We start from the raw sequence: 20856 nt of genomic DNA, 5'->3' as shown, positions 1-20856 counted from the left end.
GCACAAGAAGCACAGACAAAGCTCACTAAAGTCAAAAGAGTCAGTGGAAGGTACTTGCAACAAACAGAAACTCTTACTTACCATCTAGACCCTCTTCTCTTTAACTGTTTTGACTTTTCCCCTTCAGTCTCCAGCACATCATTTCAAAGAATGTCCACGTAGTCCTTTTCCCTACAGGTTCCTAGTGTCGCTACTGCAGTTTTTCTCATTTGCTAACATTGTTTACTCACTAATTTTAGCACGGCAAGCCTTTCAGTGGAGTGTAGCACTAAACAAAAGCTGAGAGCTTTGATAATATTTATAAATGGCTGCTTTCACTGATAATTCAGGCATGCGGTCACACCTTTATTCAGACAGAGGTTTGGTAGAGCCTAGAGCAAACCAATCCCAAGTAGGAAGACATGGAACTTACCATTCACCTGTTGAGGGGAGTACGGCTCGGATCCAGAATCAGGAGGAGATTCAGGTAAAGTGCTGAGAAGACAAAAGTGATGTATGACATTCAATTGTATGATGCAAATAATTAATTGCTATGCCTCAACATGTAGCCTAACTTATTCTAACAGATATATTATCTGTTAACCCTTTCTTAACTAATCGGCAGGTTGGAACCGCACTCCTCTGTCAACTTTAGGAACAGATCAAACAACCTGAATATCAACGGTCATTTAAAAATGAAATATGTTATTATTTCTTCTTTTTAAAATAAATTTAGTATCCAATTTTTCCCCCCAATTAAAGGACAATTTAGCATGGCCAATCGACCTAACCTGCACATCTTTGGGTTGTGGGGGTGAAACCCACACAGACACGGAGAGAATGTGCAAACTCCACAGTGTTTTCTTTTAATTGTTTCCTCCCTTTCTATTTAAAATCAGAAGCAGTGTACGTTCCTTTTAGCCTCAGAATTTCCTTTCTTCTGGCTATGACGATCCTCTAAAGTAACCATGTTTGTGTGTAAGGGCAGGGCTGTTCATAAAGTTGCCTGTTTAGAACAGCAACTCTCACAAGGGGCGAAATTCTCCGGAAACGGCGAGATGTCCGCCGACTGGCGCCCAAAACGGCGCCAATCAGGCGGGCATCGCGCCGCCCCAAAGGTGAGCAATGCTCCGCATCTTTGGGGGCCGAGCCCCAACATTGAGGGGCTAGGCCGACGCTGGAGGAATTTCCGCCCCGCCAGCTGGCGGAAACGGCCTTAGTAGCCCCGCCAGCTGGCGCGGAAATGACATCTCCGGGCGGCGCATGCGCGGGAGCGTCAGCGGCCGCTGACAGTTTCCCACGCATGCGCAGTGGAGGGAGTCTCTTCCGCTGTGGCGGAGGCGGAAAGGAAAGAGTGCCCCCACGGCACAGGCCCGCCCGCGGATCGGTGGGCCCCGATCGCGGGCCAGGCCACTGTGGGGGCACCCCCCGGGGTCTGATCGCCCCGCGCCCCCCCCCAGGACCCCGGAGCCCGCCCACGCCGCCTTGTCCCGCCGGTAAGGTAGGTGATTTAATTTACGCCGGCGGGACAGGCAATTTATCGGCGGGACTTCGGCCCGTCCGGGCCGGAGAATCGAGCGGGGGGGCCCGCCAACCGGCACGGCGCGATTCCCGCCCCCGCCGAATCTCCGGTGCCGGAGACTTCGGCAACCGGCGGGGGCGGGATTCACGCCAGCCCCCGGCGATTCTCCGACCCGGCGGGGGGTCGGAGAATGTCGCCCAAGATCTCTAATAAAAGGAACACCCAAAGAACACTGCACGAGCAATCAGCTAGCAAAACAAGCGCATGGACAAACTTTGAGCCAATGATCCATCATGTTGTGAATTCTGAATGGTGGATGATTTGACATTGGAACTGACAGAAATACATTCATAAGGTGCTCACCTCTCCTTGTGGCCAGGAATTACTGAAAGACATAGAAGTAGAGGACATTCAAAGGAGGAGACAAAATAAATTACTAAAAATGGGGCGGGGGGAGGAATGTAGAGATGGTGCCAGAAAGGCTGATTTTTAGCATGGTAGATTTGGAACAATGTGTTTCATAGGGTTCGCAATCTTCGAACAAAGCATGTACTGAGACATTGAAAAGGAATTTATTTATCATGCAGCTCCCATGAACCTGGCTCCACCTTATTATGATTGAGAAACCAAAGTGAAAGCATTTATATTTATCTTTTAAAGAATGCTTCAACCTCTCAGAAGTGGGTTGTCGTTTACTCTGCTGCAATATTTGTTGTGACTCCAAGATGTAGGATGATAGGTAGCATATACAAGAGCATCAAGGCTCAGTGACTCAGCACTGGAGATCTTCATGGAGTAGGTGTGAACCCATAAACTAGTTCTCTTCCCATTGATGTCATGGCAGATGCTGAAGCAGGCTTGGACTGAGATAGCAGAAAGTAAAAATGCCAAAAGCAGCACTCCCAGAATTTGGTTCAGTGCTGTATGTGGTTCAAGGAGCCTACCCAAACAACAAGGGTGAGAAGTATATATTGCATTACCTGTTTTTCTGCATTAAACCATTCATCAGCACTTCCTCCCTCTCACACACCAAACACGTCCCTCCCTGCTCTCCCTGCTTGGTCTACAATCACCTGGAGATACTGCACCAAGCCTCCTCCTCATTTTAATCACACACACACTTGTTTTCTTTTCAACTTCACAAACAGCATCTGCTTTAGTTGGCAGCAACCAGAAAGCCTCTCTTGGCTCTTCTCAAGCAGGAACCATTTTCTGATGCATCACCTACTCACAACGAGCAGTCTCCCCGCTCTCAGTATACCCACCAACTGAAAATGCTGCACACATCTGCACATACAGGAACCAGGCACTAACTCACTGCTACTCTTTCTGCAAAATGGCTGACAACAGCTGAGATAAGGCCTTTGCTCAGTCAGAAACTTGACTGCAGACAATTATACCCTGCACATGGTGGGGAGTCCTACTATATTCGGAGAATCTATAGCCCTTTCCTGCTAGCTCCTCGTGTTCCTGCAAAGAAGGTTTCAGCCAACTGCTAATGCAGGCCTGGCCTACCAACTGAGCAATATGCCTGATATTAGCTGCTGTAACCTGGAGTGACCTTGAGGCAAAAAGAACTGAGGGCTGTAGTGACTTTCACTGCTCAAGCCAATGCCTGGCCAACTGTGGGACTGAGGTGCAGGTCTTGCTGGATGTGGCTTCACTGTCTATTCATTAAAGCAGTTTCCTCCTTTATAAATTCCCCACAATCCTAACTGCAGCTCCCTCAGGTTCCCCTGCTTGATGTCGCTGCTCTTCCTCCAAGCAGAATGGAGGGCCAAGACAAATCACATGCTCTGTGCATCCAAAAACTCCCTGAGCTGCTTGAAATCTCTGTTTAAGTTGTACCATAAATCCATCAATATCCATGTCTGCAATATCACTATGAAGCAAGTAATTTTTTTTCCAAACAAATGCCAAACACCCAAGTGCTCTCAAATGAGTGGCCCTTTAAATAGCACTTCAAATGTTTGTTTCTCATCTATATCAATTTCAGACAAATCTCTGTGATTTCAGACAAAAAAAACAGCTTCAGGGTCTGACTGATGTTCGAACATCCTTATTTGAATATACCAATGAGGTTCCCACCTGAAAAAGAGATGCATGTGAATGCCCCAATAGAAATGGGGAAGGACTAATTGGGAAAGAAAAGCAGAACACTGGATAAAAGCAAATTACTGCGGATGCTGAAACCAAAGAGAAAATGCTGGAAAATCTCAGCAGGTCTGGCAGCATCTGTAGGGAAAGAAAAGAGCGAACGTTTCGAGTCCAGGTGACCCTTTGTCAAAGAAATGCTGAAAGAAAATCAGGACGTTTAGCACAGTGATTTTTGAGCCCCATCATCTGTCCAGTAATTAATACACCCAGAATTTTATTTGTATTCTGCTCTTCACTATGGGAAGGGGCCGCACAGTGGTTAGCACTGCTGCCTCACAGCACCAAGGACCCAGGTTCGATTCCGACCTCGGATGTCTGGCTGTTTGGAGTTTGCAAGTTTTCCACGTGTCTGCGTGGGTTTCCTCCGGGTTCTTTGGTTTCCTCCAACAGTCCAAAGATGTGCAGGTTAGTTGGAATGGCCATGCTAAATTGCACCTTAGGGTGGTGTTTCAGGAATAGGAGGGGGGATTGAGCATAGGTCTTTCAAAGGGTTGGTGCAGAATCGATGGGCCGAATGCCTCCTTCTACACTGTAGGGATTCTATGAGGTATTCAATGTTATGTCAAGTATTACACCAGGGACTTCGGTGGAGGCCATGGAGTGAGTGGTCGCACACAGGGTGGCTCCTGCTTGAAGGTGTTGGTTTTGGCCTTTTTTATCCAAACTTTGGGGAATTTCGGTAGAAAGGTTGTGCAGAGAGTGGAGGGCGATTATTTGTCTCCCGGATGGTTATGTTTACTGGGTACCAAATTCGACAGAAGACAGTGAGGACCCGGCTAAGGAATTGGGGGAGACTCGTGGCGCAGCATCTATTGCAAACATGTCGGAAGGGAAAGGATGGTCGTTGGTTTGAAAGCTGCAAATGCAGCAGTTTAAGGAGCTTCATTAAGGATGGATTTCGCTGGAGCGTAAAGAAATGCAGAGTGACTGGTCAAAGGCAATTGAGGGGACAGTGGCACGGGAGAAGAGCCTCGAGGTGCAGGTGCGATGATCCAGGAGGTGAAGAAGGTGGTGTCTGACCAGAGTGACCGGATTGTGACACTGGAAGAGGAGATGGTGATCCTGGGGGACATGTACAAGACGCTGCGAGCAAAGGTGGAGAGCCAGGAAAAAAGGTGCAGGTGGCAAAATCTGAGGACAATGGGCCTATTGGACGGAGTGAGTGCAACGGGCTATGTCGCGAGGATGCTGGCCATCTTGGTGGATGAAAAGGTGCTGGACCAGGCCCCGGAGGTGGACCGGGCCCATAGGTCCCTGAGGCAGAGACCAAGAGCAGGGGAGCCACCGCGGACGGTGATGTGCGGAAGCACAAGTTCCAGGACAAGGGAAAGATTCTGAGGTGAGCCAGGACGCAGCGGGATTGCGATTGGGAAGGAAACCGAATTTGGATTTATCAGGGCATGGTGAGGAGCTCTCCAAGAGATGGGCGGGGTTCACCAAGGCCAAAGCAGTGTTGTACCAGCGACAGATACAGTTTGGGGTGCTGTACCCGACCAGTCTTTGGGTCACTTTCGAGGGTCGGTAATATTACTTTGGGATGCCAGTGGAAGCAAATGATTTTGATGAGGAACATAAACTGGGGTGTACTGAAGGGGGAGCGTGGGTGAAAGTGAGTGAAAGTTCTGTCTCTGTTGAATGTTGTTTTCTGTTTCTGTTTGCCGATTGGGAAAGGTTGTGATGGGGGTGGTTGCATCCCATTCCCCCTTCTTATATATTTTTGTATTTTTGTATCTTTGTATTGAAGTTAAATTGCTGCTTTTTCTGGAGGGGGCCCTTCCGTGTTGGAGTCTAGTGTTCAATTGCATTGCAGTCTGTTGGTTATGCTCTGCATAGTGCATGAGGGTTTGTTGTGGGTTGGGCGTGGGGCGGCTCGAGAATACTCTGTATGGGGGCCATTTTGGGGTGTTGGTTTTCGCTTTGGGTTGGGTGCGGGGTATGGGGGGAAGGGCCAGAGGGGTTGTCTGGTGAGAAGCATGGGGGAGGGCGCGGGGGGGGGGGGGTGCAGGTGGGATGGGTAGAGAGGTTGGGGATGGTGGGTATTTGGGTTAAGGCCTCCAGGCGGGAGTAACGATGCTAGCAAGAAATGCTACTGAATGGAAGTGAAGTGGGGGGGTGGGGGGCTACAGTGGAAGGGGGGAGGTGATGTGGCAGTTATGGAGGGTGAAGTTGGTCATGTGGGGGTGCCCATCTCGGTTCGGCATGATTTAGAGTGGGGATGTGGGGGGCAGAGCTTAAAGGCAATGATGGCGGACTCTGAGGGGAGGGGAGGTGGAAGCCTCTGGGGAGAATCGTAACATGGAATGTCCGCGAGCTAATTAGGCCGGATAAGCGGGCCAGGGTGTTTGCACACTGGAAAAGTTTTCCTGCAGGAGACGTACTACGGTTGAAAGTTCAGGTGAAGTTGAGGAAGGTGCGGTGGGGCAAATATTCCACTCGGGGTTTGACTCAAAGTCAAGGAGGGGTTAAGATACTGCTGACTAAGAAAATGGGGTTTACTAGGGAGGTGTGGGACCCGTGCGGTGGGAGGTTTGTGATAGTACGTGGGGTGCTAATGGGCACTCCTGTGGTGTTGGCAAATATGTGTGCGCCTAATAGGGACGATGCCGGATTCATGAAGAGGATCGTAGGAGCGATCCCGGATTTGGACTCTCACCAGCTGATTATGGGGGACAAATATTTTAGATATGTATTGGAGCCAAGGGTGGATAGGTCAAGCCCTAAGTCCATGGGGAGGTCGAGAATGGCGCGAGAGCTGGGAGGGTTTATGGAGGAGATGGTGGGGATCGTGGATCGTGGAGGTTTGGGCACCTGGGAGGGAATACTCCTTCTCGCATGTGTGTAGTGTATATTCCTGGATTGACCTTTTTGTGGTGCTGATGAGTGGAAGGTGCGGAATATGCGGGAGTAGTGATTTGGGAGAACGCTCCGCACTATCTAGATGTTAGACTTCATTCAGGTCAACGCAGAGGCCAGGGTGTAGCTTGGATTTGGGGGTTTTGGCCGACAAGGCGTTCTGTGGGAAGGCGTCAGTGTCGATTAAGAGTTATGTTGAGCTTAATAAGAATGGGGGGATCAGCAGCCACGTTTTGGGAGGCCTTGAAGGTGGTGGCCCGGAGTAATTATCTTGTGCAAGACCCATAAGGATAGGATGGGGAGGGAGGAGCATCGGCGACTGTTATATAGTTGAGGTGGATAGGAGTCACTCTGTGGCCCCCACAAAGGAGTTCTGGGGGAAAGAAAGAAGTTACTGGGGCAGTTTGATCGGTTGACGACGGGAAGGGCAGTTGAGTCAGCTGCGGAGGGCGTGGGGGCACAGTATGAGATTGGGGAGAAGGCGAGTGGCATGTTGGCCCACCAACTGCGGTGACAAGCAGCGCCGAGGGAAATTCTTCAGGTGAAGGTGGGGGAGGGGACACGCACGTGGTGTCGGATCCAGAAAGGATAAATGAGGTGTTCCGGACTTTTATGAGGGGCTGCGTAGGGCCTGGGGGGTGAAGAGTCTGATATGGGTCAGTTTTAAATGGGCTGGACTTCCCAGAATTGAAGTAAGATAAGTGGCAGGCGCTGGAGCAGCTATTAGGGCTAAATGAGGTGATGGAGTACATTGGCATGATCGAGTTGGGTTATGCGCCGGGGCTGGATGGCTTCCGGTGGAATTTTATAAGCAGTTTGTGATGGTGTTGCCCCCCTACCTGTTGGGCATGTTTAATGAAGCGGTGGAGAAGAGAGAGTTGCTGGCCACACTGGTGCAGGCGTCAATTTCGGTGATCCTGAAATGGGGAAGGATCCATTAGAATGTGGGTCCTATAGGCCCATCTCGCTGCTGAATACGGACGTGAAAGTCCTGTCATAGGCATCGGTGAAACGGTTGGAGGGCTGTGTGCTGGAGGTAGTCAAGGAGGATCAAACAGGGTTTGTCAAGGGGAGGCACTCTCGAGTAACATTAGGAGGTTGCTAAACGTAATTATGACCCCGTCAGGGGTGCGAGTGCCAGAGGTCCTGGGCAGCCCTGCCCTGGGGCAGCACGGTAGCATTGTGGATAGCACAATTGCTTCACAGCTCCAGGGTCCCAGCTTCGATTCCGGCTTGGGTCACTGTCTGTGCGGAGTCTGCACATCCTCCCTGTGTGTGCACGGGTTTCCTCTGGGTACTCCGGTTTCCTCCCACAGTCCAAAGATGTGCAGGTTAGGTGGATTGGCCGTGATAAATTGCCCTTAGTGTCCAAAATTGCCCTTAGTGTTTGGTGGTGTTACTGGGTTATGGGGATAGGGTAGAGATGTTGACCTTGGGTAGGGTGCTCTTTCCAAGAGCCGGTGCAGACTCGATGGGCTGAATGGCCTCCTTCTGCGCTGTAAATTCTATGATAAGGTGATTGTGCCAAGGGACGCAGAGAAGGCCTTTGACCGGGTAGAGTGGAGGTATTTGTTTGAAATCCTGGGGAAGTTTGGGTTTGGGCAGAGGTTTGTGGTGTGGATTCGGTTGCTGTATGTGTCCCCCATAGCAAGTGTGCAAACAAATGAGACGAACCCGGGGTATTTTGAGCTAACAGGGGTACAAGGCAGGGGTGTACACTATCCCCGCTATTGTTTGCATTGGTGATTAAGCCCTTGGCGATGGCACTTTGGGCCTTGGCTGAGTGGCGGGGCATTGAGGGGAGGGCAGGGAGCACCATGTGTTGTTGTATGCTTGCGACCTGTTGCTGTTCGTGACGGACCCGTTAGAAAGCATGTGCAGAATCATGGGCTTACTGGAGAAGTTTGGGGGCTTCTCGGGTTATAAACTGAACGTAGGGAAAAGTGAGGTGTTTCCGGTGAATGCAACTGGGCGGGGCTGTCAAACCTGGGGGCTCTGTCATTTAAGGTGGGAAGGGAGCGGTTCCGGTACTTGGGGATTCAGGTAACAAATGAGTTGGCCATGATGCATAGATGGAATTGAACGAGGTTGGTGGAGAAGATCAAGGGGGACCTTAAAAGGTGGGATGCGCTGTACCTGACATTGGTGGGTGGGTGCAGGTGGTGAAGATGAACATATTGCCAAGATTCCTGTTTGTGTGTCAATCCCTCCCGATTTTACTCCCTAAGGCTATTTTCCGGATGGTGGATGCGTTAATCTTGGAATTGTAATGCACCGAGTGAAGTCAACCACCTCCTGCGCAAGGATGTGTCTTATACAATTTAAGGTGGTGTACAGGGTCCACATGACTTGTCCCGGATGAGTGGGTTTTTTCCGGGGGTAGCGGACGAGTGTGAGAGGTATGGAAAGGGGTTGGCGAATCATGCTCATATGTTCTGGGTATGTGAGGAGTTGGAGAACTTTTTGGGAGGCAGTGTTCGGGAATTTATTGACGATTGTAGGGGTTGAGATGAAGCCAGACCCTCTGATGGCGATCTTTGGGGTGTCGGAGCTGCTGGAGGGGAAGGGGGCCAATGTCGTGGTCTTTGCCTCTCTGATTGCCCGGCGATGGATACTTTTGAATTGGAGTTCGGCCACGCCGCCGGGGCTGCGGCATGGCCTGGAGACTTTGTACACGTTTCTCAGGTTGGAAAAATTCAAATTTTCCCAAAGGGAGTCAGAAGAAGGGTTGAGGTACGGTGGAGGCCGTTCTTGGCTGTATTTGTTGTTTGTAGTGGGGGGGGGGGGGGGGTAGCATCCCTGCTGGGTAAAACTCGCGGCTCCAACACCAAAAACGGTTAGAGAATTGCTGGGTCCGTAGCCGCGCATACGCACAGTGATGACCTGCAGCGGTCGCGTCGTACAACATGGCGCCAGCCGCGTGTGGACCCGGCCTGCCAAATAATGACCCCCTGGGCCACCACCCACCAGTCACCCCCTCCAGCCAGTGGCACGGTTTCCCCCACCCCCCTGACTGTGGCGGCGCTGGACACAGTCTGCAGCTGCCACGCGGGGTCGACGGAAAAAAAAGTATAAGTGTTCCGCGCTGTCGGGGACTCGGCCCTTCGGGAGCAGAGCATCGGGGGAGGGACTTCTGACGGCCCGCCAACGCCTTTTCAATGGCGTGCAGTGCGCAACGTGATGACACCATTTTGGAGGGGGCGGAGACTCGAAAACCGGCATCAAACCTGTGCCGCCCCCGATTTGGGCATCAGAAGGTATTCTCCGCCCAATCGCCGATTACGATATCGGCGTCAGGCAACAGAGAATCCCGCCCAACACCTTTTTTAAAACAATATTACATCAGGGACTTCTTTTCACTAACTTAATTTAATAATTTACTCTTTATGCTGCAATCATGTTTGTTATTTTAGTGCATGTGTATGCTACTTTGTATCTCTAATTGTTATATATCATATTTGATGCTTCTGTTCCGTAGTTAATTCTTTATTTTCCTGTATATATCTAAATATTCTCTTTTTATTTTGAGCCCCAAGTATAATTTGGTGTCAGAGAATTTTGAATTGAATACTTTATAAATATCATGATCGGCAACAGTCCCAGCATTGTTCACTGGCAAAACCCTCTGAAGCTCATCAATCGCTACCCTTTGTTTCCTATTAGTGAGGCAGTCTCTCGACGTTGAGAGCTGGGGAGAGTGAGCTAACCTGGGAAAGGTAAGAGGTGAGCAAAGTTCAGTCTATTCTACAATTTCTTTACTTTTGCTGTGACCTTCCCAATGTATATTTTTCTCATTTTTAGGCCACGAGGACAGAGAAAATCCATTCAGGCAGTCTGCAAAAATCTCCAGTGTTTAAAAAATAAACAGTCAGAATAAGTACAATTGAAAGCCAGTGATTCAGTTTAGGGTCCACAGGATGAAAGTATCTGTATAAAAACTGACCCTTTTTATTAATTGCAGCTAGACCACACATTCTGTTTTGACTCATGCCCTATAATGTAAAGGTTTATCAGATATTTTTTTTAAGCAATGTTTGCATGCTGGGTACAAGTTAAACATTGGGAGCTAGTCTGTACCAGGCTGACAAAATGAACTTAACCTACATACCTCGCCAGTGGGGGAAGGGAACCTTCCTTTCAAAGCACTGTTTCCCTATTGTATATGTCCAGGTTTGAAGTTCGAAGAACAAAAGTACCACGACATAAAACATACAGAAGATCTCACATGGTATTCTGGTCATCATACTTAGGTATATTTCTGATACAAACAGTCCAGAAATTCTTTAACAAATAGTTTCCTGCAAAACGCGCAGCAGGAGGCCATGGAGACATGCAGCGGGATTTTCTGTTGCCCAACGGCGATATCATAATCGTCGATCAGGCGGAGAATTGACTCCGTTGCCCAAATCGGGGCTGCGCCTGTTTGATGCAGATCAACCATGCTCTGCACCCTCGGAAATGGTGTAATCGCATTGTGCACCGCGCGCCGTTGCAAAGGCGTTGGCACGTCACCGGCCGACCCTCCCGCGATGGTTCGCCCCGATGAGCCGAGATCCCGATGGCGCGGAGCACGTGTGGTCTCAGCAGTCAGGAACTCACGTGGCAGCTGTGGAGTTTGTCCAGCGCCGTCACACTCAGCCGGGATCTGTGCCTGGGGGGGGGGCTTCCGCAAGGACTGGGGGGACTGGTGGGGGGTGGCCAGGGTTTGACCTGTGAGGTCTTTGATGGCAGGTCGGGTCCGCACACGGCCGGTGCCATTTTGTATGGCACAACTGCTGCATGTTGTCAGCCATGTGCACACGCGGGTAGTGACCCGGCCATTGTTCAGCCATTTTCGGCACGGGAGCCGGGAGTTTCACCCGGTGCCGCTGCTAACCCCTCGGCGGTCCTGGAATTGCTGATGGTCGGCGCCGATTTCTTCATCTTAAACCTCCCATAAATTCTCCGTTCGAGCTCTTAGCCGCTGAAACGGAGAATCCAGCTCAAGGTCTCCAGTTTCTGGGAGGTCCCTCAATGCCTTGTTCGGGACAGAACGTCTGTCCACTTAGTACAAGGTAAATTACAGGGTGGTGGGGAGAGAGGGGTCTCTTCAGGCTCAACTGGGAACCACACTGCAGTGACAGAAAGAGTGAACCGGACTCCACAAGGACAGATGTTGAGCCATTGATGGGAGGCCAGAGCAAGCAACTTGGATCAAAGAGTCTCAACATAAAGGGACAGGGGAAGGAGCTGGAGCTGATAAGTTCAGCTCAACTCCGATTGAATGGTGGAACAGGGTGGAGGGGCCGTATGGCCTACACCTGCTCCTATTTCTTACGAAAGCAAGGTAAGGTAAAGTCGCCATAGTTCCAGATGAACATAGGCTGCTTTCCCCTTTGAGGGGGAGAGCTGACTGGTGGTGATTTGACCTGAGGATGACCACTCCTCAGGCAAGGGGCAAGGTTGAGAAGGCGGGGCCTTCATGAATAACCTCTTATGTAGTGTCGAGGGAATGGCAGCCAATACCCAAGATTGGAGACAAGGTGGGGTGGGAGTGGGGGTGGTGGGGGTGGGGGGGGGGGGGGGGGGGGGGCGGCGGAAGGAAGACTACTTAACTGGTTAGATGGTCACTGCAGTTTCTGGCTGCATTGGGTCAGTGGCCACCTTTGACACCATATTAAGAGGGTAGGCTCACCATTGGAGAGACTCTGTGCAGGGCGACAGAAGAATGCCATCATCACAAACCAAGCAGGCCTGGATTAACATCTTCGACAAAGTGAGCAGATGGAATTGGGCCTCAGAAACTGGCTCAAGTGTAGGGAGTGGTTCAATTACCTTATTTGCTCAGAACAGGTATTCAACCTTCAATAGACACAGCAGCTGAGGAGATGTATTGCTCCTGAACTTGGAAAGATTGTGTTCCTTGGGTGCTTACTGATGGCTCAGCGAGGCTGAGTGATAGTGCTGCTGACGATTTGTTAGCACTGCTGCATGCTGCTTCGCATGTCAATAAGCCACTGGCATTGGTTTCTGAGGCCAGCAATGCCTGATCTTTAATTTTTTTGTCCTTTCAACAGAAATGGGCACATAACACCCAAGAGAAGTCCAGACAGGAGGAGGGAATCCATACCTGCATGTCATCGCCACAATGGACTAGGGAGTCATGGAGCTCACTACGGTCACTGACCACAGAGATTTTGGGGAAGGCAAGGTGGGCATCAGTGGTGGAGGTGCTGAGTGGGGAGTGCAATGTGTAGCCTACGGAAATGCATTGCACTCCAACCCATCTGACAGCTTACTGAAGACTGGGCTACATTGGGGAAGCTCAGCACAGCAGAGGGGTCTGTTCTCAAAGGCTCGTTCTCATGACCCCTTCTTGTGTTTCCCCGGCACTGATGTTGATGCAATACGACCAACTCCGTATTATCACCGAGACAATTCTGCGAGAGCAGATCTCAGAACGGCTTTGTCACATGTTACAAATGCACCACCCACCAGCATAGATACAGTCACTTCAGTGGGTCCTTGTGCATGATTCAATATGGTGGCAGTGGGTGATGAGCATGTTGTGGAAGTGCAGGAAGAGCAACAGTGCCAGAGTCAGATATGGACAGCCTGCGTGACAGTGACTACCTTTGACATCAGGATAACATTTGACCAGGTGTGGTATCAAGGAGCCGGGCCAATGGGACTCAGGGCGCAAACTCACCCCTGGTTTGAGCACAAAAGAAGATGGCTGTGGTTGTTGGAAGTCAATCATCTCAGTCTCATGACATTACTGCTGGAGTTCCTCAGGGTAGGGCCCTAAGCCCAACTATCTTCAGCTGCTTCATCAATGACCTTCCATTACAAGGTCAGAAGTGGGAATATTTACTGCTGATTGCACAATGTTCAAAATTATTTGCAACTCCTCAGATACTGAAACAGTCCATGTCCATGTCCAGCAAGACCTGGATAACATTCGGGGTTGGGCTGATGAGTGGCAAGTCACATTTGCACCACACAAGCTCCAGGCAATGACAATCTCCAACAAGAGAGAATCCAACCATCTCCCCTTGACATTCAGTGGCATTACAGGGTCACCCACTATCAACAACCTGGGGGGTTTCCATTCACCAGAAACTGAACTGGATTAGCCTTATAAATACTGTGGCTACACAAGCAGGTCAGAGGCTCGGAATTTATAATTTAAAAAAAATTTAGAGTACCCAATTATATTTTTCCAATTAAGGGGCACTTTAGCGTGGCCAATCCACCTAACCTGCACATCTTTGGATTGTGGGGGTGAAACCCATGCAGACACGGGGAGAACGTGCAAACTCCACACGGACACTGACCCAGAGCCGGGATTCGAACCCGGGTCCTCAGCGCCACAGTCCCAGTGCTAACCACTGCATCACGTGCCGCCCAAGAGGCTCGGAATTTTGAGGAGATTAACTCACCTCCTGACTCCCCAAAGTCTGTCCACAAGGCACACTGTCCAGCAGAGGGCAGTAGAGCGGAGCTGCTGATTGGCCGTTGCAGGGGAAATTTGCATACGTCCGTGTGCTCACCCTAACTTGGAGGCGTACCTGAACAAGAGACCCTAGCTGCTCAAGTGAAGACAAGCATCCAGCAGAGGGCAGTAGAACGGAGCTGCTGATTGGCCGTTGCAGGGGAAATTTGCATACGTCCGTGTGCTCACCGTAACTTGGAGGTGGTTTGTGGAGGAGCTCTTGTCAAGTGACACTTAAACCCGAAACACTTCTTCAGTGTTTCCCTCCCTGCCCCCTCCTCTAACAAAAAAAAACAACTGCTGTAAGGATCAAGAGGAAGGCTCGAGGGCAGGTAGAAGTGGAAAGTTGAACCGTGACGTCACAGCCTGCAGGTAAGGGATTGGCTGGTGACTGGTAAGTAGTTTGTATTTATTTTCCCTCAGTTGTTATCGTGCGGGGCGCAGAGGTTGCTGAGTGAGTGCTTGCTGAGAAGGGGAGTGAATAACAGGTAAGCTCTTTCTTTTTTTTATCTAGAGGGGATGACAGGGAAGGTAGTGCAATGTTCCTCCTGCAGAATGTTTGAGGTGAGGGACGCCGACAGTGTCCCTGCTGATTTCATCTGTGGGAAGTGCACCCATCTCCAGCTCCTCAGAAACCGCGTTAGGGAACTGGAGCTGGAGTTGGATGAACTTCGGATCATTCGGGAGGCAGAGTTGGTCATAGATAGAAGCTTCAGGGATGTATTTACTCCGAAGAATAAAGATAGATGTGTGACGGTGAGATGGGCTGGGAGGAAGCAGTCAGTACAGGGATCCCCTGTGGCCGTTCCCCTTAGTAGCAAGTATACCGCTTTGGATACTGTTGGGCGGGGGACTTACCAGGGTTAAGCCATGGGGTACAGGTCTCTGGCACAGAGTCTGTCCCTGTTGCTCAGAAGGGAAGGGGGGAGAGGAGTAGAGCATTAGTCATTGGAGACTCCATAGTTAGGGGGATAGATAGGAGATTCTGTGGGAACGGGAGAGATTCACAGTTGGTGTGTTGCCTCCCAGGTGCCAGGATGCGTGATGTCTCGGATCGTGTTTTCGGGATCCTTAAGGGGGAGGGGACGCAGCCTCAAGTCGTGGTCCACATAGGTACCAACGACATAGGTAGGAAAAGGGATGGGGATGTAAGGCAGGAATTCAGGGAGCTAGGGTGGAAGCATAGATCTAGGACGAACAGAGTTATTATCTCTGGGTTGTTACCTGTGCCACGTGATAGTGAGACGAGGCATAGGGAGAGAGAGGAGTTGAATACGTGGCTACAGGGATGGTGCAGGAGGGAGGGTTTCAGATTTCTGGATAATTGGGGCTCATTCTGGGGTCGGTGGGACCTCTACAAACGGGATGGTCTGCACCTGGACCAGAGGAGTACCAATATTCGGGGGGGGGGGGGGGGGGGATTTGCTAATGCTCTTCGGGAGGGTTTAAACTAGTTCAGCAGGGGCTTGGGAACCTGAATTGTAGCTCCAGTATACAGGAGGTTGAGAGTAGTGAGGTCATGAGTAGGGTTTCAAAGTTGCAGGAGTGTACCAGCAGGCAGGAAGGTGGTTTAAAGTGTGTCTTCTTCAATGCCAGGAGCATCCGGAATAAGGTGGGTGAACTTGCGGCATGGGTTGGTACCTGGGACTTCGATGTTGTGGCCATTTCGGAGACATGGATAGAGCAGGGACAGGAATGGTTGTTGCAGGTGCCGGGATTTAGATATTTCAGTAAGCTCAGGGAAGGTGGTAAAAGAGGGGGAGGGGTGGCATTGTTAGTCAAGGACAGTATTACGGTGGCAGAAAGGACGTTTGATGAGGACTCGTCTACTGAGGTAGTATGGGCTGAGGTGAGAAACAGGAAAGGAGAGGTCACCCTGTTAGGAGTTTTCTATAGGCCTCCGAAAAGTTCCAGAGATGTAGAGGAGAGGATTGCAAAGATGATTCTGGATAGGAGCGAAAGCAACAGGGTAGTTGTTCTGGGGTACTTTAACTTTCCAAATATTGACTGGAAACGCTATATGTCGAGTACATTAGAGGGGTCCGTTTTTGTCCAATGTGTGCAGGAGGGTTTCCTGACACAGTATGTAGATAGGCCAACGAGAGGCGAGGCCATATTGCATTTGGTACTGGGTAATGAACCAGGACAGGTGTTAGATTTGGAGGTAGGTGAGCACTTTGGTGATAGTGACCACAATGCGATTACGTTTACTTTAGTGGTGGAAAGGGATAGGTATATACCGCAGGGCAAGAGTTATATCTGGGGGAAAGGCAATTATGATGCGATGAGACAAGACTTAGGATACATCGGATGGAGAGGAAAACAGCAGGGGATGGGCACAATGGAAATGTGGAGCTTGTTCAAGGAACAGCTACTGCGTGTCCTTGATAAGTATGTACCTGTCAGGCAGGGAGGAAGTGGTCGAGTGAGGGAACCATGGTTTACTAAAGCAGTCGAAACACTTGTCAAGAGGAAGAAGGAGACTTATGTAAAGATGAGACATGAAGGTTCAGTTAGGGCACTCGAGAGTTACAAGTTAGCTAGGAAGGACCTAAAGAGACAACTAAGAAGAGCCAGGAGGGGACATGAGAAGTCTTTGGCAGGTAGGATCAAGGATAACCCTAAAGCTTTCTATAGATATGTCAGGAATAAACGAATGACTAGGGTAAGAGTAGGGCCAGTCAAGGACAGTAGTGGGAAGTTGTGCTTGGAGTCCGAGGAGATAGGAGAGGTGCTAAATGAATATTTTTCGTCAGTATTCACACAGGAAAAAGAAAATGTTGTTGAGGAGAATACTGAGATTCAGGCTACTAGACTAGAAGGGCTTGAGGTTCATAAGGAGGAGGTGTTAGCAATTCTGGAAAGAGTGAAAATAGATAAGTCACCTGGGCCGGATGGGATTTATCCTAGGATTCTCTGGGAAGCTAGGGAGGAGATTGCTGAGCCTTTGGCCTTGGATCTTTAAGTCATCTTTGTCTACAGGAATAGTGCCAGAAGACTGCAGGATAGCAAATGTTGTCCCCTTGTTCAAGAAGGGGAGTAGAGATAACCTGGTAACTAGGTAGACCAGTGAGCCTTACTTCTGTTGTGGGAAAAATCTTGGAAAGGTTTATAAGAGATAGGATGTATAATCATCTGGAAAGGAATAATTTGATTAGAGATAGTCAACACGGTTTTGTGAAGGGTAAGTCATGCCTCACAAACCTTATAGAGTTCTTTGAGAAGGTGACCAAACAGGTGGATGAGGGTGAAGCAGTTGATGTGGTGTATATGGATTTCAGTAAAGCGTTTGATAAGGTTCCCCATGGTAGGCTACTGCAGAAAATAGGGAGGCATGGGATTCAGGGTGATTTAGCAGTTTGGATCAGAAATTGGCTAGCTGGAAGAAGACAAAGGGTGTTGGTTGATGGGAAATGTTCAGACTGGAGTCCAGTTACTAGTGGTGTACCACAAGGATCTGTTTTGGGGCCACTGCTGTTTATCATTTTTATAAATGACCTGGAGGAGGGCGTAGAAGGATGGGTGAGTAAATTTGCAGATGACACTAAAGTCGGTGGAGTTGTGGACAGTGCGGAAGGATGTTACAACGTACAGAGGGACATAGATAAGCTGCAGCACTGGGCTGAGAGGTGGCAAATGGAGTTTAATGCAGAAAAGTGTGAGGTGATTCATTTTGGAAGGAATAACAGGAAGACTGAGTACTGGGCTAATCGTAAGATACTTGGCAGTGTGGATGAGCAGAGAGATCTCGGTGTCCATGTACATAGATCCCTGAAAATTGCCACCCAGGTTGAGAGGGTTGTTAAGAAGGCTTTTATTAGCTTCTATTAGCTTTTTTCTGTTAGCTTTTATTGGTAGAGGGATTGAGTTTCGGAGCCATGAGGTCATGTTGCAGCTATCCAACACTCTGGTGCGGCCGCATTTGGAGTATTGCGTGCAATTCTGGTCGCCGCATTATAGGAAGGATATGGAAGCATTGGAAAGGGGGGTGCAGAGAAGATTTACCAGAATGTTGCCTGGTATGGAGGGAAGATCTTATGAGGAAAGGCTGAGGGACTTGAGGCTGATTTCGTTAGAGAGAAGAAGGTTAAGAGGTGACTTAATTGAGGCATACAAGGTGATCAGAGGATTGGATAGGGTGGACAGTGAGAGCCTTTCTCCTCGGATGGTGATGTCTAGCACGAGAGGACATACCTTTAAATTGAGGGGAGATAGATATAGGACAGATGTCAGAGGTAGGTTCTTTAATCAGAGAGTAGTAAGGGCGTGGAATGCCCTGCGTGCAACAGTAATGGACTCGCCAACACCAAGGACATTCAAATGGTCATTGGATAGACATATGGACAATAAGGGAATGGTGTAGATGGGCTTTGGAGTGGTTTCACAGGTCGGCGCAACATCAAGGGCCGAAGGGCCTGTACTGCGCAGTAATGTTCTATGCTCTACATGTCAGGAGTGTTTTGGAATACTCTCCACTTGCACGGTTGAGTGCAGCTCCAACAACACTCAAGAAGCTTGCACCATCCAGGCCAAAGCAGTCTATTTGATCAGAGCCAACCTCCAGCCTCCCGGATTGCCTTGATCCACTACAGTTCGACTATCGCTGAAACAGGTCCACAGCCATCTCCATGGCCCTGCACTCAACACTGGAACACTTAGATAACAAAGACACCTATGTCACACTCCTATTTATTGACTACAGTTCAGCCTTCAACACCATTCTTCCTACAAAACTCGAGCGTCATTCTCCGACCCCCCGCCGGGTCGGAGAATGGCCGTTGGCCGCCGTGAATCCCGCCCCCGCCCCCGCCGAAGTCTCCGCTCCCGGAGATTGGGTGGGGGCGGGAATCGGCCCGCGCCGGTTGGCGGGACCCCCCGCTGGATTCTCCGGCCCGGATGGGCCGAAGTCCCGCCCAGGAATTGCCTGTCCCGCCGACGTAAATCAAACCTGGTATTTACCGGCGGGACCAGGCGGAGTGGGCGGGCTTCGGGGTCCTGGGGGGGGGGCGCGGGGTGATCTGACCCCGGGGGGTGCCCCCGTGGCCTGGCCCGCGATCGGGGCCCACCGATCCGCGGGCGGGCCTGTGCTGTGGGGGCACTCTTTCCCTTCCGCCTCCGCTACGGCCTCCACCATGGCGGAGGCGGAAGAGACTCTCCCCACTGCGCATGCGCGGGAAACTGACAGCGGCCGCTGACGCTCCCGCGCATGCGCTGGGAAACTGACAGCGGCCGCTGACGCTCCCGCGCATGCGCCGCATTTCCGCGCCAGCTGGCGGGGAATCAAACGCCATTTCCGCCAGCTGGCGGGGCGGAAATCCCTCCGGCGTCGGCCTAGCCCCTCAATGTTGGGGCTAGGCCGCCAAAGATGCGGAGCCTTCCGCACCTTTGGGCCGGCGCGATGCCCGTCTGATTGGCGCCGGCTTTGGCGCCAGTCGGCGGACATCCCGCCGTTGGGGGAGAATTTCGCCCCTCATCTCCAAACTCCGTGGCCTGGGCCTCGGATCTCCCTCTGTGACTGGATCCTGAACTTCCTAACCCACATCCACGATCATCCTCAACGCTGGTGCCCCACAAGGCTGAGTCCTTAGCCCCCTACTATACTCCTTATACACCTATGACTGTGTGGCTAAATTCCCCTCCAACACGATTCTCAAATTTGCTGATGACACCACCAGAGTGGGTCGGATTTCAAACAATGGCGAGACAAAGTACAGGAATGAAATAGAGAATCTGGTGAACTGGTGTGACGACAATAATCTCTCCCTCAACGTCAACAAAACAAAGGAGATTGTCATCGATTTCAGGAAGCGTAGAGGAGAACATGCCCCTGTCTACATCAATGGGAACGAAGTAGAAAGGGTTGAGAGCTTCAAGTTTTTATGTGTCCAGGTTACCAACAACCTGCCCTGGTCCCCCCCCATGCCGACACTATAGTTAAGAAAGTCCACCAACGACTCTACTTTCTCAGAAGACTAAGGAAATTTGGCATGTCAGCTACGACTCTCACATCTTTTCGAGATGCACCATAGAAAGCATTCTTTCTGGTCGTATCACAGCTTGGTATGGATCCTGCTCTGCCCAAGACTGCAGGAAACTTGGTCGTGAATGTAGCCCAGTCCATCACGCAAACCAGCCTCCCATCCATTGATGTCTACAATTCCCGCTGCCTCAGAAATGCAACTAGCATAATTAAGGATCACAAGCACCCTGGACATACTCTCTTCCACCTTCTTCGGTCAGGAAAAAGATACAAAAGTTTGAGGTCACGTACCAACCGACTCAAGAACAGCTTCTTCCCTACTGCCATCAGACTTTTGAATGGACCTACCTCGTATTAAGTTGATCTTTTCTCTGCACCCTAGCTATGACTACATTCTGTAGTCTCGCCTTCCTTCCCTATGTACGGTATGCGTTGTCTGCATAGCATGCAAGAAACAATATTTTTCACTGTATACTAATACATGTGACAATAATAAATCAAATCAAAACAAAAAGCCCATCCATCAATTTAAACATTCACTCTCTTCACCACTGATGCACAGTGGCATCAGTTTTTTTTTAATAAACATTTTATTGAGGTATTTTTGGTATAGTGACAACAACAAAATAAACAATATACATGAAACCATAAACATAGTGCAAAAGCCATTTACCTCTCGTACAGGTCCCACCCTTATTGACCCCCTACTCTAATCTAATCTACTCCCCCCCCCAATCTGCTGACGATAAATTTCCCGCAAGGAAGTCGACGAACGGTTGCCACCTCCGGGCAAACCCCAACAGTGACCCTCTCAAGGTGAACTTGATTTTCTCCAAACAGAGATAGCTAGCCATGTCCGATAGCCAGGTCTCCGACTTCTGGGATTTGAGT

General features: G+C 50.1%; 1 protein-coding gene across 6 annotated transcripts in view; it reads right to left on the bottom strand.

Moving 5' to 3' along the window:
• myrf (myelin regulatory factor) overlaps window positions 1-20856 on the bottom strand; it is a 473200-nt gene that overhangs the window by 155507 nt on the left and 296837 nt on the right. For 4 of the 6 annotated variants that reach the window (XM_072466065.1, XM_072466063.1, XM_072466064.1 and 1 more), the window contains exon 5: window positions 413-474. In XM_072466065.1, coding sequence (XP_072322166.1) covers window positions 413-474 — 62 coding nt within the window. Of the gene's footprint in view, window positions 1-81; window positions 335-412; window positions 475-20856 lie in introns of those variants that run through there. The other 2 variants (XM_072466068.1, XM_072466067.1) reach the window with 1 other exon arrangement.

Source organism: Scyliorhinus torazame, chromosome 10 (assembly GCF_047496885.1).
Source record: "Scyliorhinus torazame isolate Kashiwa2021f chromosome 10, sScyTor2.1, whole genome shotgun sequence".
Lineage (NCBI taxonomy): Eukaryota > Metazoa > Chordata > Chondrichthyes > Carcharhiniformes > Scyliorhinidae > Scyliorhinus > Scyliorhinus torazame.
This window is presented reverse-complemented; position numbering and strand designations above follow the sequence as displayed.